A 16,019-nucleotide genomic window follows, 5' to 3' on the forward strand; every position below is an offset into this window, starting at 1 on the left:
CTTCTGTGTTTTTGAGTTTCTGTTGTCAGGATCTCATGGAAGTCATTCTTTTGAAGAGCAAACTGCTCACAGCGAACCTGTCTACTAGCTGAGCAGAACTGATATTTCATTTACAGATAACGTGTGGCATCATTTTGGTTCAGGGCTTAAAGAGTTTCCAGACAGTAGAATCAGGTTCCTAAAATAAAAGAGTCACAATCTGTTTTCTGAGAGAATTTTGAAATTGTGTTCCACACTTTCCCTCTGTTTGATCAGGATCCATGTATTGGTAGTCACTTCTTGATCTTTTTCCAGGGTGGGGCAGGCGAGAAGGTCACAGATGGACTTGATGAGGCTCACACGGCTCTTCTCTGGCCCCTGTCCTGGGGGACTGTCCATCCTCCAGCATCTCAGTGCCCATGGAGTCAGATGGACTAGGGGCAGAGAGGGACCTTCATGGTTGCGGGCCTTGGGGCTGACTGGGCAGGCACCAGCGGCCTTCAGCAGCTTCCCCTGTGAACTGCCCCCTAGCCAGAGAAACCAGAAGGACATGGGTGCCTTCAGCTCTGACCTGAGCCAGCCTGGCCCCACAGCTGCAGTGGATAAAGAGGAGGAAGAGGAGGAGCGCTTTGGGACTCTCTCCAACAAATATTCCTCCCGGAGAATGTTCCGCAAGTCAACAGCTCAGTTGTACAACCTACAGCTCAAGGAACAAAGTATGGAGGATGACAAGGAAAAGGGGCTGGAGCCAAAGCCGTGGCGGGGCCCCCAAAACACCCCCCACTGGTACTTCTTTCAGTGCAAACGACTGATTAAAGAGGGGAAGGTGAGGAACCTGTGGATCTTGCCCCGGATGCTCAGTGTTTTGGGAGTGGGCTGGAGGCCAAGCCTGGCTGCAGGTTCAGAGGGGTTGTTGAGGCAGCCTGTACCCCCAGTGCTGCTCTCCCGCCCCCCTGGGGGAAGGGCTGTTCAGGGCCCTGTGACTGTGAACGACCCATGGGCACCGTAGCGGTGAACACACCCAGCAAGCTGAACAGAACCTGGCTTCCCAAGCAGCCAGAACTCGGGGATTGCCACAAAGTCGGGGCTCTCCAAGGGTGAACAGGAAGCCCAGGATGCAGGGGCAGGGTAGTGCCAGGTTCCCCAGGGTCACGTTTTCTGAGGACTGAGTGCTTGCCCTTGGCTCCCACTCTGGGGACACAGATGGAAGAGGCCTGGTACCTGCCTGGGGAAGGCTCCCCATCTCACTGGAGGATAATAGGGTATAGTCCCGGCTGAGAGGTAGGGGAGCTTGGGAGGGAAAAAGCTCCTGTGCTGGGGAGCCGGAGTGGGTGTCTGGCCCCGGGGCAAGGCAGGTCCCTCCAGGCCTGTCCTGAGTCCCTCCCTGTGTCCCTCCCCAGCTGGCCGAGGCCCTGGACCTGTTTGAGCGGCAGATGCTCCAGGAAGAACGGCTGCAGCCCCTGGAGTGCAACTACACGGTGCTGATCGGAGGCTGTGGGCGGGTGGGCTACCTGAAGAAGGCCTTCCGGCTCTACAATGACGTGAGTCAGGGGCGTGGGTGCGGGGATCGGGCTCCAGGTTCACAACCATGTGTCCCCATTGGCACACCCAGGACATGTGCTTGCAGTTCCCCCCCACCCCACCGACTTCAGTGTCACCACCCTCTATAAAATGGAGGAGACATGGGCAGCCAGGCAATATCTGCTATCTTCCTGTTCCGTTGCCACCACCAGCTAATGCTAGGGGCTCTTCTTGCCCTCCCTCCATGTGCCCAAATCTGCGTCTTTCAAAGGGTCCTTGCATTCCTTTGAGGAAGTTGTTGCCTTTAAAGGCCTTGGGTGTGTTTGTTTCCCAAGGTGAGATCTGGGGTTTGATGCCCCCCACCTTCCTTCTTCAGACCGGTCCCCTCAGAGCTGGGTTTCGGAGTCCCGCCTCACTCTAGAGCGTTCAGATGTGTTGTTGGAGGTGACTGTTAGGGCCTGAAGTGAAGTCCATTTTGGGAGTCCCTGTGGTCGATGTGGGTTTGGACAGCCAGGCTCTGTCATACCTCTCTCCTGCTGGCTTCTGGAACTGCCTCTGATCTTCACCTACCCCACCAGATGAAGAAGCGGAACCTGGAGCCCTCTGATTCCACATACACAGCCCTGTTCAACGTCTGCTCTGAGTCGCCCTGGAAGGAGTCTGCTCTGCAGAGCGCCCTGAAGCTCCGCCAGCAGCTCCGGGCCCGAAACATCCCGCTCAGCTTGAAGACATACCATGCCCTGCTGAAGATGGCCGCCATGTGTTCAGACCTCAGGATGTGCCTCGATGTCCTTAAGGTGGGCATCCTTTCTGCCTCCAGTGCCTGTGAGAACACAGGAATGTTCCGGCCAGTGGAGTCCTTTCCTCGGAGGCCTGCTGACAGGGAGTTTGACCCCTGACCAGTGAGGACAGCACGTTATATGGGCTGTCCAACTGGGGTCTCCATTGGGAAAGAGGGGAGGCGCGAGACCCTGGTGTTCAGGGGACTGCGGGGTCCAGGCTGCTTGTGTTGGGCCCGAGAGAAATGGATATGTGAAGATGGGGAGTACCAGGCAAGGACCAGTCCAGAAGTTTCCAGGTACGAGGCTGCATCAGGGTGCTGGTCTGAATCTTCTGCTATGCCCCTGACCACACTGGGAGATGGATTTTTAGGCTCAGCTCTTGAGCAGGAAGGGGCACAACAAAGTGGTAAATGGAAGTTTTGGCAAAGAAGTGAGGAAGGTGCTCAGACCCCACTTCAGGAACTTGAGGTCAGAGCAATGTGGGCCCAGTGTGCCCTTAGCAGCCTGGGTGTTGGCATTTCTCCTCAGGCAGCTCCCCTGTCGTTGGCTAGTCCCCACGTTGGCTGCCCTCTGCGAGTCAGCTCAGAAAGGTGTTGAGGCCAAGGCAGGCGCCAGAAACTTCCAGAAGAGGCCACTGTCCAAAGGTGTCAGCGTGGTATTTTAGGCAGGCCTCTGACAGGTGTATGAGAGCAACCATTAGAGACAGCTTTGGTGCCCAAGAAGAGCTAAGTCGGTGACAGATGGGGTCCAGGGCAAGGGCTAGCACCCATGCTGATGAGAATAGGAAGAGGGTCTTGAGGAGAACCTGAGGTGCCTGAGAAGTGGATGGAGAGGTGGGAGAACGTGAAACAGGAGGAACATCTCAAAGCAGCGGCCAACCCAGATTCCGTGAGAGAAGCCATTGGTCACTCTCCCCATGAGCACTGGCTGTGTGCATGCCCCATGGTGATCCCCTAAGCAAGTCCTAACTGTGACCCCACTTCCCAGATGGGACTAGGCCTGTGGTAGGGTGGGGACAGGAGCAGTCCTGGCCCCTCAAGGACGGGCTGAGAGTAGCTGCCGAGGGGGCTTTGGGGCAGAGTGAGGTGAGAGACCTGTGATGCTGGAGCCAGGACGAGGCTGAGGAGAAGGGGCTCTGGAGGAGAGACGGGCACAAGTTGGGCCTCTCTGTTCAGGAGTTGGCTCCCAGCCATCCTGGCACCAGAATTGGTGTGGTTTCTTCCTGGAACCTGTGCCCAGCTCACCCTGCATTCTGCTTCCACTCTGCCCCCCAGGAAATCATCCACAAAGGTCATGTGGTCACAGAGGAGACCTTCAACTTGCTGCTCATGGGTTGCATCCAGGACAAGAAGACGGGCTTCCGCTACGCCCTGCAGGTCAGTCCCTCCAGACTTGGTCCCCACCTCCCATGTCTCCCTGTCCATGGGGCGCTCTGTTGAGCCCCCCATGCTGGCTGCGGCCCGTTGCTACCTGTGCAGGTGCTGTGCTCCCTGTTGCCCTTGGGCCTTTCCATCCGCCCCTTGCAGAATGTGATCCCCTATGGCAAGTCCTAACTGGGAGCCTGCTCTGTGTTCCCCACTCTCTGCTGCCTCTGCCTCTAACTCAGACCCCCCCAACCTACCGCCCCAGACGCCTGGTGTCGTTCATCCTACCCACCCTGAGTCCCCCAGTGTTTCCTGGAGGTGATCCCACCCTGGGCCCCAGAGATGAGCCCCTTCATTGGGTGGGAGTTAGTATCTGTGTTGGTACCACAGCAGTGGTCATTCTGTCTCTTGATGGGGGCACTCCCAGGAGATAACCTTGCACCTTCCAGCATGCAGTGGGGCCTCCAGTATCCGCTGTCTAGGAGCTTGTGGAAACAGGGTCTTGGCCCCATCCAGGTCTCCTGTGTCTGCATTTTAGAAGATCCAAGTGGTTTCTCTTCACAGAGTTGATCCAGATGGCTTCTCTGCACAGAGTTGAACCCAGTCATCTGGGACAACCCTGGACTAGGGCCACTGTCCACCTCCCGTGTCCTAGGCAGCAACACTCTATTAGACAGTGGCCTCCTCCCAGCCGAGATTGTTGTCCTTCTGGCCTTTGACCTAGATCTGTCCCCTTGTTGTTGGGTGTCCAACTCATATCAACCCCATGTGGCAGAGTAGAACTGCCCCATAGAGTCTTCTTGGCTGCCATCTTTATGGGATGGTCTTTCTCCCTCAAGCCACTGGGTGGGTTTGAACTCCAGCCAGTCAGTTGGCAGCCAAGTACTTAATTGTTGCACCACCAGGCCTCCTTAGGATCTACCCTACTCAGGAAGAATGTGTAAGGACAGTGCCAACCAGTTTGTATTGAGCTGGCCACCACACTCTCCATTTTATAGGCAGGGCAGCTGCAGCCCACAGAGTAAAATAACTTACTTAACGGTCCCACAGTCAGTGAGTGTCAGAGCTGGGATATGAACTGAGAGGTTTGTCTGAGGTTCACACTGGAATTCCTCCTGCCCATGGAGCATTTGTGTACCTGCCAAACCTCAGCTGTTAGCTGGTCCCTGTGGGATGTGGCAGCCAAGACCCTTATTGAAACCCCTGCTCTGGCTGGCAGTGTTCCTGCTGTTCCAGCAAGAAGTCAAGGGCACAGCGTAGGTCATGTGGCAGAGCGGCCTCTCTGGAACGTGTGGCCAGGAGGACTGCCCAGGCTGTGAGCCCTGTTGCTGACCGTAGCGTCCTGGTGGCCCGAGTGTGGCACTGAGTACTCAGCGGCTCCTGGTCCCAGGACCAGCGAGAGGTGATGCTCACACTGTGTTGTTCTCTGTCCAGTAACTACCCTCCTGAGAGGCAGGCCTGGGCAGGGCACTGGGAATGCAGCCTGGTCCTTTTGGCCCTCCTGCCCACACACTGAGGGCAGATGGATGAGAGTGTGAGAGGACAGTTTGGGGGCAATCGGGGAAGGAGAGGAGGGACGCCTGCCCTTGTGATGTCTCCCAGACAGTTTTCAAAGTTCTAAGAGTTTTAGCTGCTCCGAAGTCTGGAGCCACGTTAGCCACTTTGCAGATTCTCTCTGCGCCCTTTCCACTTGCTCTCCCAATGGCTGTCTTCCAGAGCCATCTGTGCTGGGGGCTCTACAAAGCAGGGGGTCTTTGCGCTGAGCCTCCTCTCTCTCCGAGCAGGTGTGGCGGCAGATGCTGAGTCTGGGGCTCCAGCCCAGCCTGCATGGCTACAACCTGCTGCTGGGGGCTGCACGGGACTGTGGCCTGGGGGACTCAGCGGTGGCCACGGAGCTGCTTTTCAGGCCCCTGGGGGAGGCAGTCCTGCTCCAGCCCCCAGGGGCTCGGTGGCGGCGGGCCAGGAGGACTGCCCAGGCTGTGGTAGGTGGCATTGTGTCTGCCAGGCTGCATGTGGAGGCCCTGGAGAGGCAATTGTTTTTGGAACCTTCTCTGGGGCTAAAGGGGTCTCCAGAATCCAGGGAGACTAGAGCCCAGTGTGAAGTGGACACTGTGGAAGAGCCAGACCATACAGTGGCCCTTACCCCTGTGACCCAGCAGTCCCCTCCCTCAGGCCTGGAGGTCAACCTCCTGGCCCTTGGGGCAGTGCCTCCAGCTGTGGTCTCACTGGGAACAGTGGCCACCCCAGCAGATAGGCTGGCCCTGATGGGGGGCATAGACGGCTTCCTTGGCAACATGTTGGAGCACGGGCTGCAGCCCAGCATCAAGACCCTCACCCTGCTTGCTGAGGTGGTGGCGCCTGGCAGCCCCTCAGAGTCCTCACTGCTGGCCACCCTGGACAAGAACCACATAGAGGCAGACGTGACGTTCTTCAACACGCTGATAAGGAAGAAGAGCAGGCTGGGCGACCTGGAGGGGGCAAAGGTGAGGCTCGGGGGGCGCACACACTGACCCTGCCAGGTGGCCCTGGGCACACCTCAGCAGACAGATATGAGCTCCTGCGAATTGCCAGGACCCTTTAATGAGCCAGCTGCCACACCTTTGCAGGTGGTAATGGTGGTCAGATGGGTGAATGCCCTGGGGACGTGTGGGAGTATTCTGAGAAGGACTCTTCGAGGTAGCCCATGACATCTGGTGATTCGAGTGCTGCCCTGTGACAGTGTCTCCTGCGGTCAAACCCTCCCTTTTACTGCCCTGACAGCTAAACACTGCCCTGTGTTCGTCACACCTTGGTGTCTACTGGTCCCACTGGGGGTCCTGCTGGGGTGGCTTTCTCTTCTTCATAGGAGGGGCCAGTCACATCCACACTCACACACTGATGAGGTTGGGGGGGGCAGTGCATGAACTCTGGCATCGCTGCTGTCTCTGCTCCTATCCACCAGGACGTGGAGCCTGGTTGGCACGCTGCCCTTTGGCTGTGAAGCCACAGTCTCCTATAGTTGAGCCTGTGACTCAGTTCTCCTCATTTGCTGAGATGGCAGTGGCGTGACCCAGGACTGGGCACCAGGATGAGGTCTGAGTGTCGCCTTTCTTGTCAGAAGCCCTGGTTGGATACTTGGAGGCCCGGCCTGTGAGCCCCTGGGCAGAGCTCACTGACCTCCATGAGCTTTGTTCCAGGGACCCCTCACCTCAGGCCGGGCTCCCTTGGCTGGCACTACCCACACACCTGGCCTTACCACTGGGTGCTCAATGAGTATTGGAGGACTGGTTCTGGGGTGGCCTGCAGAGGGGTATGGGGAGAGGATGAACTGTGAAGGGCCAGGGGGTACCTGTGGAGGGGGCGCCATGGTGGGGCTGGGCAGGCCGGAAGTAGGTCCCACACCGAGCAGCATGACTTGAGAAGACGGCTGTGAGTGTTGAGCTGAAACCTGGGTGGTGCTCATTCAGCTTCTAGTCCAGCGCCTCACCCCAGAAGGTTCTGTGACAGTAACAAACACATCTGTCCCCACAGGCGCTGATACCAGTTCTGGCAAAGAGGGGCCTCATCCCCAACCTGCAGACATTCTGCAACTTGGCCATTGGGTGCCGCAGGCCAGAAGACGGCCTGCAGCTCCTGGCTGACATGCAGGTGAGCAGCCCTATAAGTCCCTGGGCCCTGCCACCTTCTGGTGACTGCATTGTCACCTACAGCAAACCCACAGCCAAGAGCTGAGGAGACGGTGTCTCTGTTGGACCGGGAAGAGCAGCCTTGTCTTCCTTTGAGGTGCTGCAGGCTCCAAGACTCCGGCTGGGCTGGGCCCACACCGTGGGACCAAGGCTGTCCTTGGGGAGGTGGGAGCACCGCCCATGGTGGGGTGTCTGCTGGCTGTGCCTCTGTGGTCCGCTTGGTCCCAGCCCCCACAGCATCTCAGTGATTTTTGGTGCCCATGACGTTTCAGAAATCCCAGATGACTCCCAACACCCATGTCTACAGCGCCCTCATCAATGCCGCTGTCAAGAGGCTGGACTATGCCTACCTCATCGACATCCTGAAGGACATGCGCCAAAACAATGTCCCTGTGAACGAGGTGGTCATCCGCCAGCTCGAGTTTGCAGCCCAGTATCCCCCAACTTTTGACCGGGTATGTGCACCCAGTGGGGAAGTGCTTTCGCCTCCCTGACCGCTGTCCTACCTCAGGCTGGCTCTGCAGGTTTCCCTGTGAAGCGTAGGAGAGGCCAGGCTGCTTTCCGGGTTCAGTGTCAGCCACTCTGGCCTCTGTCACCATTTGGCCCCCCACCAGGTGCCTACCGGTTGGTGCCTTTTGTAGCCCCTTGGCCTTCCATTAGAACCTTGGTGGTGCTGTGGGTTAGGTGTTGGGCTGCTAACCGCATGGTCTGTAGTTCAAACCCACTACCTATTCCTCGGGGGAAAGATGAGGCTCTCTGCTCCCGTAAAGCTCTAGTCTTAGAACTCTTATACAGGGTCACTGTGTCACTATGGGGTCCCATTGTGGCACTGTGGGTTAATGCACTGGACTGCAAAGTTGGTTTGAACCGCAAGCTCACCAGACACTCCTAGGAAACCCTATACAGGGTCTCTATGGGTTGGAACCGACTCAACTGCACTCAACGACAGCATGAGTAAGAAGTGACTTGATGGCAGTGGGCTTGGGGATTTTTTGTGGGGGGAGTGGGATCTTTGATAGAAGATTTTTTGTGGGTGCAGTGGTAAAGTGCTCAGCTGTTAACCAAGAAGTCTGGTTCAAACCTACCAGCTGCACTGGGGGAGACAGAGGAAGCAGTCTGCTTCTATAAAGTGATAGTCTCAGAAATCCTGTGGGGCAGTTCCATCCTGTCTTACAGGTACTTGACTCAACAATGGAGTGTTTGGGGTTTTCCTCAGAGACACCCTCTCACATGCCCCTTCCCCCCATTACCTACAGCAGTTTCCTAGACACTGTGTCTCACAGCCAAGCTGTGTGTCCAATGAACCACAAGCCTCACTGTCCTACCTGCAGCAGGAGAGTGGCAGAGTGTCTTAGTGGTCCTCTTTAACTCTAAGGGGGTTCCTCAGGGTGATTGATTTTGGGGTTGAGTGAGTCTGGCCCAATCAGAGCATCTGGAGCCACTGTATCCTGGAGGACTGCAACACAGGGAGGGAGGGGACCCTCAGGACCGTGTGGCGCGGGCCAGGATGACCGTGTAGTAAGGCACGTGAGCGCCACCCTGAGGACACAGTGGAATGAGTGAGGCAAGGCAGCATGGGTCTTTCCGTACTGGTTTCTCAGTTCCTTACCTGTTCCCAACACTAGTGTTCTGTTGGTTATGGGCTGCAGGGCCCACGAGGGGCCTCTCTGGTCCAGCGCAGAGAGGCTACCTCATGAACAAACAAGGGTAGGACAATAATCAACTCATCCTCCTGCGTCTACAACCTTCTCTCATTACCGTGGGCAGTCTCTGGGATATGTTTTGGTCTGGAGTTTACTTTTTTTGGTACATTCCTCTTTTTCCTTGCCCCCTTTTCTGTGGTGATGGCTGCATCTGTGCCGACAGAAGGGGTCAGAGGGGAGGTGGTGGGTGACATCCATGGGTACAGGAGCACAGCAGAGCACGCTCAGTAAGAGGAGGAATGTTGCTGGGCTCTGGGCCTACCTGGTGGCACACCACACTTGCCTAGGACTCATTCCTCTCCCGTCAAGTGTGTCCATGCTGAGTGTTAACCACTTTCCTACCCTCTTGCTGTCATCTACCGGCAGCAGAACCAGCAGGGCCCAGGTTGTGAGGCCCAAGCCAGCTGTGTGACTGGATTAGCTGAGGGCTCACACAGTGATTCTAACTGTGGCTTTCCCCTTCACAGTACAAAGGGAAAAACACCTACTTGGAGAAGATCGATGGCTTCCGAGCTTACTACAAGCAGTGGCTCCAAGTGATGCCAGCTGAGGAGATGCCCCACCCCTGGGAGAAATTCAGGACCAAACCCAAGGGGGACTGAGGCCCTGAGACAGAGGCCTTGGGGTCAGGTGACACTGCTGTAAAAGAATGAATATAAGCCTGAGAGACTGTGAAGTTTTATTTTTACAAATCATAACTGATGAATATTGAAGCCTGCCCGAGGAACCCATAGTCAGTTGTCATGCTGGGCAGAGAAGAGTGGTAGGTGGCATGAAGACAGAGCCGGCAAAGTCCAGGGTGCACAGGGGTCAGCCTGAAGGGCCTCAACCGGAGCAGCCCCGGCAGCCGCAGTGCGTGCACTCAATGATACGACCCTGCAACAGAGACGAGGCTGCTGAGAGCTACAACCACCTGAGGGTCAGAGAGACATGCACAGCCCCTTTCCTGCTGAGGACTGGACCTCTGCTAGTTCTGGAGAGGGAACACCCAGGTCTCTCATGAAGACGGAAATAACTACTGTGTTCCAACTAGTTACGTTGCCAAAGGAAAACAAGTATGGAAGTAACTCTCCTCATTACTGCTGCTCAGGGACCTGGGGCCTGCAGTTTGTGGTTCCGTTTACACCTCTGTTAGAGATGCTACACTCTGAGTCAACAAGATCTACAACGAGAAATCCAACTAGGTCGGACTGCTCCAGTTGCAGGGCTGGGGTAGCACACCCCAACCAAGACATCACCACCTACCTACACCCAGAGCTTCCATCTGGGATGCAGCCCACCCTTATTCTCTCCTATTTGCTTGTGTGCCACTGCTGAGCACAAAGACCCCAAAACTTCCGGCATCACTATGGGGAAGAAGGCCTGGAAACCAGGGGCTGAGATGGATGGGACTAGAGGAAGGGATGGATCCGCCCTCTGATTTAAGCCCCCTGGCCACCTGTTTATAGGTAATAAAACAGGTTGCAAAGGAATTCAGTAATGTGCCCTCCGTGAAGTGCAGCTTAGTCCCCAAAAAGAACCCCTCAGTGATTCACTCCCTACAAGGGTGGCCATTAGGACATCCAGCAACAAAGTCCCACACCATCACAGCAAAGTAACATCTGATTCTGCCGGGTTTCTCAGGCTAGAAGTGAGCCCTGCTCACTGCGGAAGGCCTTACCACTTCCAGCTTGCTCTTGGGAACTCGGCAGATGCAGTTGGTGCCGAAGTTGGTGTCCCGGGTCTGGATGCAGCGTAGGCAGCACAGGTTCTCGTAGCCCTGCTTCTTCCACTTTGCGATCAGGTTTTTGTCAGCATAGCCTTCTCTGATACAGTACTCATACAATTCTGCCAAGAACACAGGGAACAGGGCTCAGGTGTCCCCTCACCCTGCAGGGAAAAGTCCTCTCCAACCTCGGACCCACCCCTCCCTTTTCTTAATGCTAAGACAAAATCACAATGCTGCTGGGCTTGCAAGAATAGAGATCACTACTTAAATAACAGAAAGGCCATGAGAATTTATGACAATTACCTCTGCTTATGGCTTTCCGTTTGTAAAAGAGGTCAAAGATGTAGCGGGTCTTCTGGTGGTGGATCCTGAAGATGGGCCACAGAGACTCCACTTTCCTCTTCCCCTCGTGAGGCTCCGTTTCCGCTGGGGAGAGAAAACTAGGCAGGTCGGTCTGGGCAATGTAGTCACTCGGATGCCTATGATCGAAACGATCACCAACAAGTGTTGGTGAAGATGAGACTGGAACCCCCATACACTGCTAGTGGGAGTGGAAGACGGTGCAGCTGCTTTGGAAAAGAGCCTGGCAGCTCCTCAAAAGATTAAACCGTCTGGCCCAGCATTTTCACTCCTGACCGACTCATGTACTGATGTGCAAAGTGGCACTGTTCACAATAGCCATCAACTGATGGGCAACAAGTCATGTTGTTGTTGTGAAGTGCTGTCGAGTCAATTCTAACCCATGGCAACTCTGTATAGGGTTTCTGAGGAGCAGCTGGTGAGCCTGAACACCGACCTTGCTGTTCGGACTGTTTTGCAGTCTGGTGTGTTAACCCACAGTGCCACGCCAGGACAAAGGACAAAACATGGCAATAAAAAACAATGAACAAACCTTGGAAATACTGTGCTAAGTGACAGAAGCCAGTTCCAAAAGACCATCGACTGCATATTCTATGTGTAATGTCTGGAATAGGCTAATCCACAGAGACAGAGGGGTCAGCAGTTGCCCCTTGGGAAAGCTGGAATGGAGAGTGACTGCTAGTGGGCCCTGAGTGACTTTTGGGGGCTGATTGTGGTTATGGTTGCAAAATGAATGTACTTGAGGTTGACTCAACGAGGCACATTTGAAAGAAGAATCTTACAGTATGTGTTTTTTATCTCAATAAAACCATTATTTTAAAAAGAAGGCATATAATTTGAGTATCATTGTTTTAAATTGAAAATGCCTTTGAAATGAGATAAACAAGGAGACAAAGATCAGAATCCTGCCAAGACACTTCGATGACCACTCTGGTCTCTGCACGCCCACCCCATAGCAGCACGTTCTCTACAAGATAGCAATCATCTTTACAGTCATCTCTAATTCCATTTCCCAACCAGCCAAAAAGTCCTCCAGGAAAGGAAATAAAGGAAAAAGTCTAATGGTTCTTTACGTAGGGGTCTGCACGAGAGGACGGAGGACCAGACAGCAGTGCACACCTGCCTCCACACAACGCTCTACTTTGAGCAGTTGTGGTGAGCTAGGGAATACTGGAAGGTTCCTTACTCTTCCCCCCCCACGCCAAATTTTATTTATAGCAATCTTCCCAGTTCACCCTGAATAAAGGGTGTGGCGCTAAACGATAATCATTAAACTACTAACTGCAAGGGTGGCGGTTCAAACCCACTAGCCGCTCCTCGGAAACACAATACAGGGTTGCTAGGGGTCAAAGCCAACCAGATGGCACAACAGTCCAAGATAAGATCGATTACTCCTAAGTTTTGGGTATCTAGAGGTTTCCTAACCAAACCAGTTTTGAAAAAAAGGAGGCAAAGTAACACTGCTGGAGTTGTAGCCTTGTAATTACAAGTTGTTGTTCAGTGCCGTCGAGTCAGTACCAATTCATAGTGACCCTTTATAGGGTTTCTGAGGAGCAGCTGGTGCGCTTGAACTGCCGACCTAGCAGTTCAAAGCCACCTTGCAGTCTAGCTCATTAACCCATAGTGCCACACCAGGATTCCTGTGATTATAAGAGTTACCCACAAACATTGAAAAGATGGAAAAAGTAATTCAGCAAGTTAGTCATGCTGTGGATACATGGATGCACGTGGCTTTGGATAATTTCCAAAGGCAGCTGATGACAAGAACTCAGCAGGCAGGACTACCACAGGGAAGTGAGAGGCTGGTACACTTAAGTGATTGGAAAAAGTGTCAAAGGCCCACAAAAAGAATTTGAGTAAAAATGTGAATGAGAGCAGTAATTCCAAGTAAATCTACTTCATATAATTTTAATTATATGTATCTACAAAACAGCAGTAATTAGAGGTAGACTGCCAATTGGATCTACATTCCCTAAACCTATATGCAAATTGACTAAATAAATGAATGCATTTCTAAAAACCGTATCATCCCTGCTCTTTTGGGTTCAGGTGTCTACAGTAATCCTAGAGAACCTTGGTGCGGTGCTTCAAATCCATCAGCCGCTCTCAGAAGCCTTATACAGGGTTGCTATGAGTCAGAACCGACTCAATAGCACTTAACAACCACGTAGTGAATAGAAGTTCCTGGGCGGCACAAAAAGTTTGCACTTGACTACTAACCTACAGATTGGCGGTTCGAACACACCCAGCGGTGCTGCAGAAGGGCTGGTGATCTGCTTCCATAAAGATTACGTCGAGGAAAACCCTATGGAGCAGTTCTACTCTGTAACACATGGTGTCGCCACGAGTCAGAACCAACCTGACAACAATGAGGTGGACTTTTCAGTTAATAAGCAAACTGTGTAGGTCAGGAGCCACAGAGGGGCCACCACTTCCGAATTCTGCTCAGCCCCTGACCCCTGGACCCAGACAGGAAGGCATATACTCACCTTCTCGCATTTTTTGATCCAACTCATCCAGTGTTGGTTCAATCAATTCCCAGCCATCTGGGGGAGCTTTCCGACTTCTTTTGACTTTAGGCATATTTATTCACAAAATATTTTGCAAAGACCTAGATTTAGGATAAAAAAAAGAACTGAATTGGTTTATGAACCTCAGATGCCCCACTGTGGCCCTTCTAGTTCTTGGGAGCAAGGCAATGGCTACTGGAAAGCGTCTAGCATGCAGACTGTCTGGGTTCAAATCCTGCCCCTGTTACATCACCATTGTAACCTTAGAAAGCTCCTTAAGATATCTACATCCATCTCCTCATCTGTAATATGAGGACAAGAGCTCTTATAAAAATCACTGTGAAGACTTCATCAGGATCTTACACCAAGTTCTGGTATATAGTGTATACTTAGTAGACGTCTGGAGTCCTGGTGTGGCAGAACTGCTAACCACAAGGTTAGCAGTTCAAACCCACCAGCTGTTCTCCTTGGAAAACCATGTTTTGCTATGAGTCAAGACTGACTCAATGGCACACAACTACAGTAGATGTCTGCTCTTCTCATTAACATCAACTACATGATTGGCCCTGTACTAGAAGACTAAAATAAGACACAGCCTCTATTCCTAAGAAAATGGCATTTCAGCAGGGGACACGGAAGAGGAGGCAATTACAATGAAAGCAGTGTGTCAACTGGTGGTGGTGGGGCTCCTGGTGTGGCGCTGTACGATAAGCACTAGACTGTTAACCCACACGGTCAGCGGTTCAAACCCACCAGATGTTCCTTGGAAACCCTATATAGGATTGCTATGAATCAGAACCAACTCAACAACACTTAACAAGAGGGCTGAGGGAGCTGGGAAGATGAACATTTAAAAGGAAAAAAGACAGTTGTAAAGCAAAGCACCTTAAGATCTGCTTTCCAAGGGTGTAGTGGGCAGACTTCTAGATCATGCACTACAGGCTTGGGTTCTTGTTCAGCACTACCATTTACTTGCTCTGTGACTTTGAGGAGGTTACTTTTCTTCTCTGCTCCTCAGTCCTCATCTAAAAAATGAAGGCACAGAATGAACTAATTGCTGTGGTCCCTTTTAGGCCTAACAAACACTTTATCCAACAAGTCAGTCAGCCCACACCCAAATCAAACCACAAGGCATCTCGTTGGCAAACAGAAGGTAGGCCAACTATAGTCTTTTTTTCCTTTTTATTGTTAATTGAATGGTTTACAGAATAGATCAGTCCCACATTCAACAAATCATACACTTCGTGTCATTACAATGATTGAAATCCTTTCCGTGTACCATCAGTAAATAGTATGTACCTCTATTCACTCTTGCTCTCTTCCCTCCCTCTCCTGCTCTTTCATCTTTCCTCTGCCAACCTCCATCTAGTATATTGCCTTCCCCATCATACAAGTTAGCATGTTCAACTATCATCTTTAAGCAGAACAAATCTCTCCCAAAGTCATCTGAAAAGTGACTGAGCTCAACCTTTTTAGTCTCAGACTCAAAGGAAAGCCCAGAGTTGAGTAGCGGAAAACTGGCAGGTTCAGTTGGTGAAGCTACAGAGGGTGGTCGGGAGGGCAGGCACAGACAGTGACAGGAAAAAGGTCACTTTACGGTTACCCAGGGAAATTCCAGAGTCCTAGCTCAACCTGGGAGTCAGGGGAAGCCTCCGAGACGTGCTTAGATGCACGAGGTAACCTGGTCAAAAAGAACGTGGCGGGCAGCGTAAGAAACATTATATAACCCTTAAGAACACTCGAGAGAGAACAAAGCTGAAGAACGATCAGAAGATAGCACAATAGGGACTCTACGAAAGATTCAAGAAAAAGACTGCGTGGAGAACGACCTTTAACAAGTAGAAATGTAGGCAAAACAAGTCCCTGGCAGAAAAAACGGCGTGAAAAGAACGAGAAAAAACCCTAATCAGCCATCCACTCAAGAAAATAAACAATGGCACCGTCTTCTTCCGGAAGCTCACTTCGGCGTTTAGCTCCAGCGATGCGACTCCGTCCCAGTCCAGTCGCTAGATCGCGCCCAGTGCAAGTGCAGACCTCCAACTTCTGGCCCAAACCGTTAATACCAAGGCAACCAAACAGGTACCTACCTAAAGCTCCGTCTCCCTCAGCCGCCACAGCTCTACTGACGACTTCCGCTTCTCACGTGATCTCTACAGGATAAGGTCCTCGCAGAACCCCGCCCCTTACGAGCGAAGAATGCGTCGATTTAGGTGTCCACAGAATTGCCTGTAGAGAATTCCACAGCTATTACCCTGCGCCCTAACTTTATGTAAAGGTGGCCAGCAAGAACACGTGTTTCTACCTGGCTGCAGCGCGCGGGCAAGCCTGACTGAGTTCAGGCGGCGCGCGGGACAGTCTCCTTTGCTTGGGGCCTCTCTCATGTCCTCAGTCGTCGCGGCGGCGGCGGCGGCAGCAGCGGCGCGCGGC

General features: G+C 53.0%; 2 protein-coding genes across 2 annotated transcripts; one reads left to right on the forward strand and one right to left on the reverse strand.

Moving 5' to 3' along the window:
• Nucleotides 1-319: 319 nt before the first annotated feature.
• On the forward strand, nt 320-9,616 carry PTCD1 (pentatricopeptide repeat domain 1). The gene is made up of 9 exons (XM_006859734.1): nt 320-462; nt 511-805; nt 1,380-1,520; nt 2,079-2,297; nt 3,557-3,658; nt 5,431-6,129; nt 7,157-7,273; nt 7,584-7,766; nt 9,482-9,616. The coding sequence occupies exons 1-9, from the start codon at nt 320-322 to the stop codon at nt 9,614-9,616; spliced, it is 2,034 nt and encodes a 677-aa protein (XP_006859796.1).
• A 223-nt stretch (nt 9,617-9,839) lies between these two features.
• BUD31 (BUD31 homolog (S. cerevisiae)) lies at nt 9,840-13,692 on the reverse strand. Its single transcript, XM_006859741.1, has 4 exons — nt 13,572-13,692; nt 11,026-11,148; nt 10,675-10,841; nt 9,840-9,890 (listed from the first exon to the last, which is right to left on the reverse strand). Exons 1-4 carry the CDS (start codon nt 13,663-13,665, stop codon nt 9,840-9,842), a joined length of 435 nt encoding a protein of 144 aa, XP_006859803.1. The 5' UTR covers nt 13,666-13,692.
• Between the last annotated feature and the right edge of the window lie 2,327 nt (nt 13,693-16,019).

Source organism: Chrysochloris asiatica, unplaced genomic scaffold (genome assembly GCF_000296735.1).
Source record: "Chrysochloris asiatica unplaced genomic scaffold, ChrAsi1.0 scaffold00034, whole genome shotgun sequence".
NCBI classification, from domain to species: Eukaryota; Metazoa; Chordata; class Mammalia; order Afrosoricida; family Chrysochloridae; genus Chrysochloris; species Chrysochloris asiatica.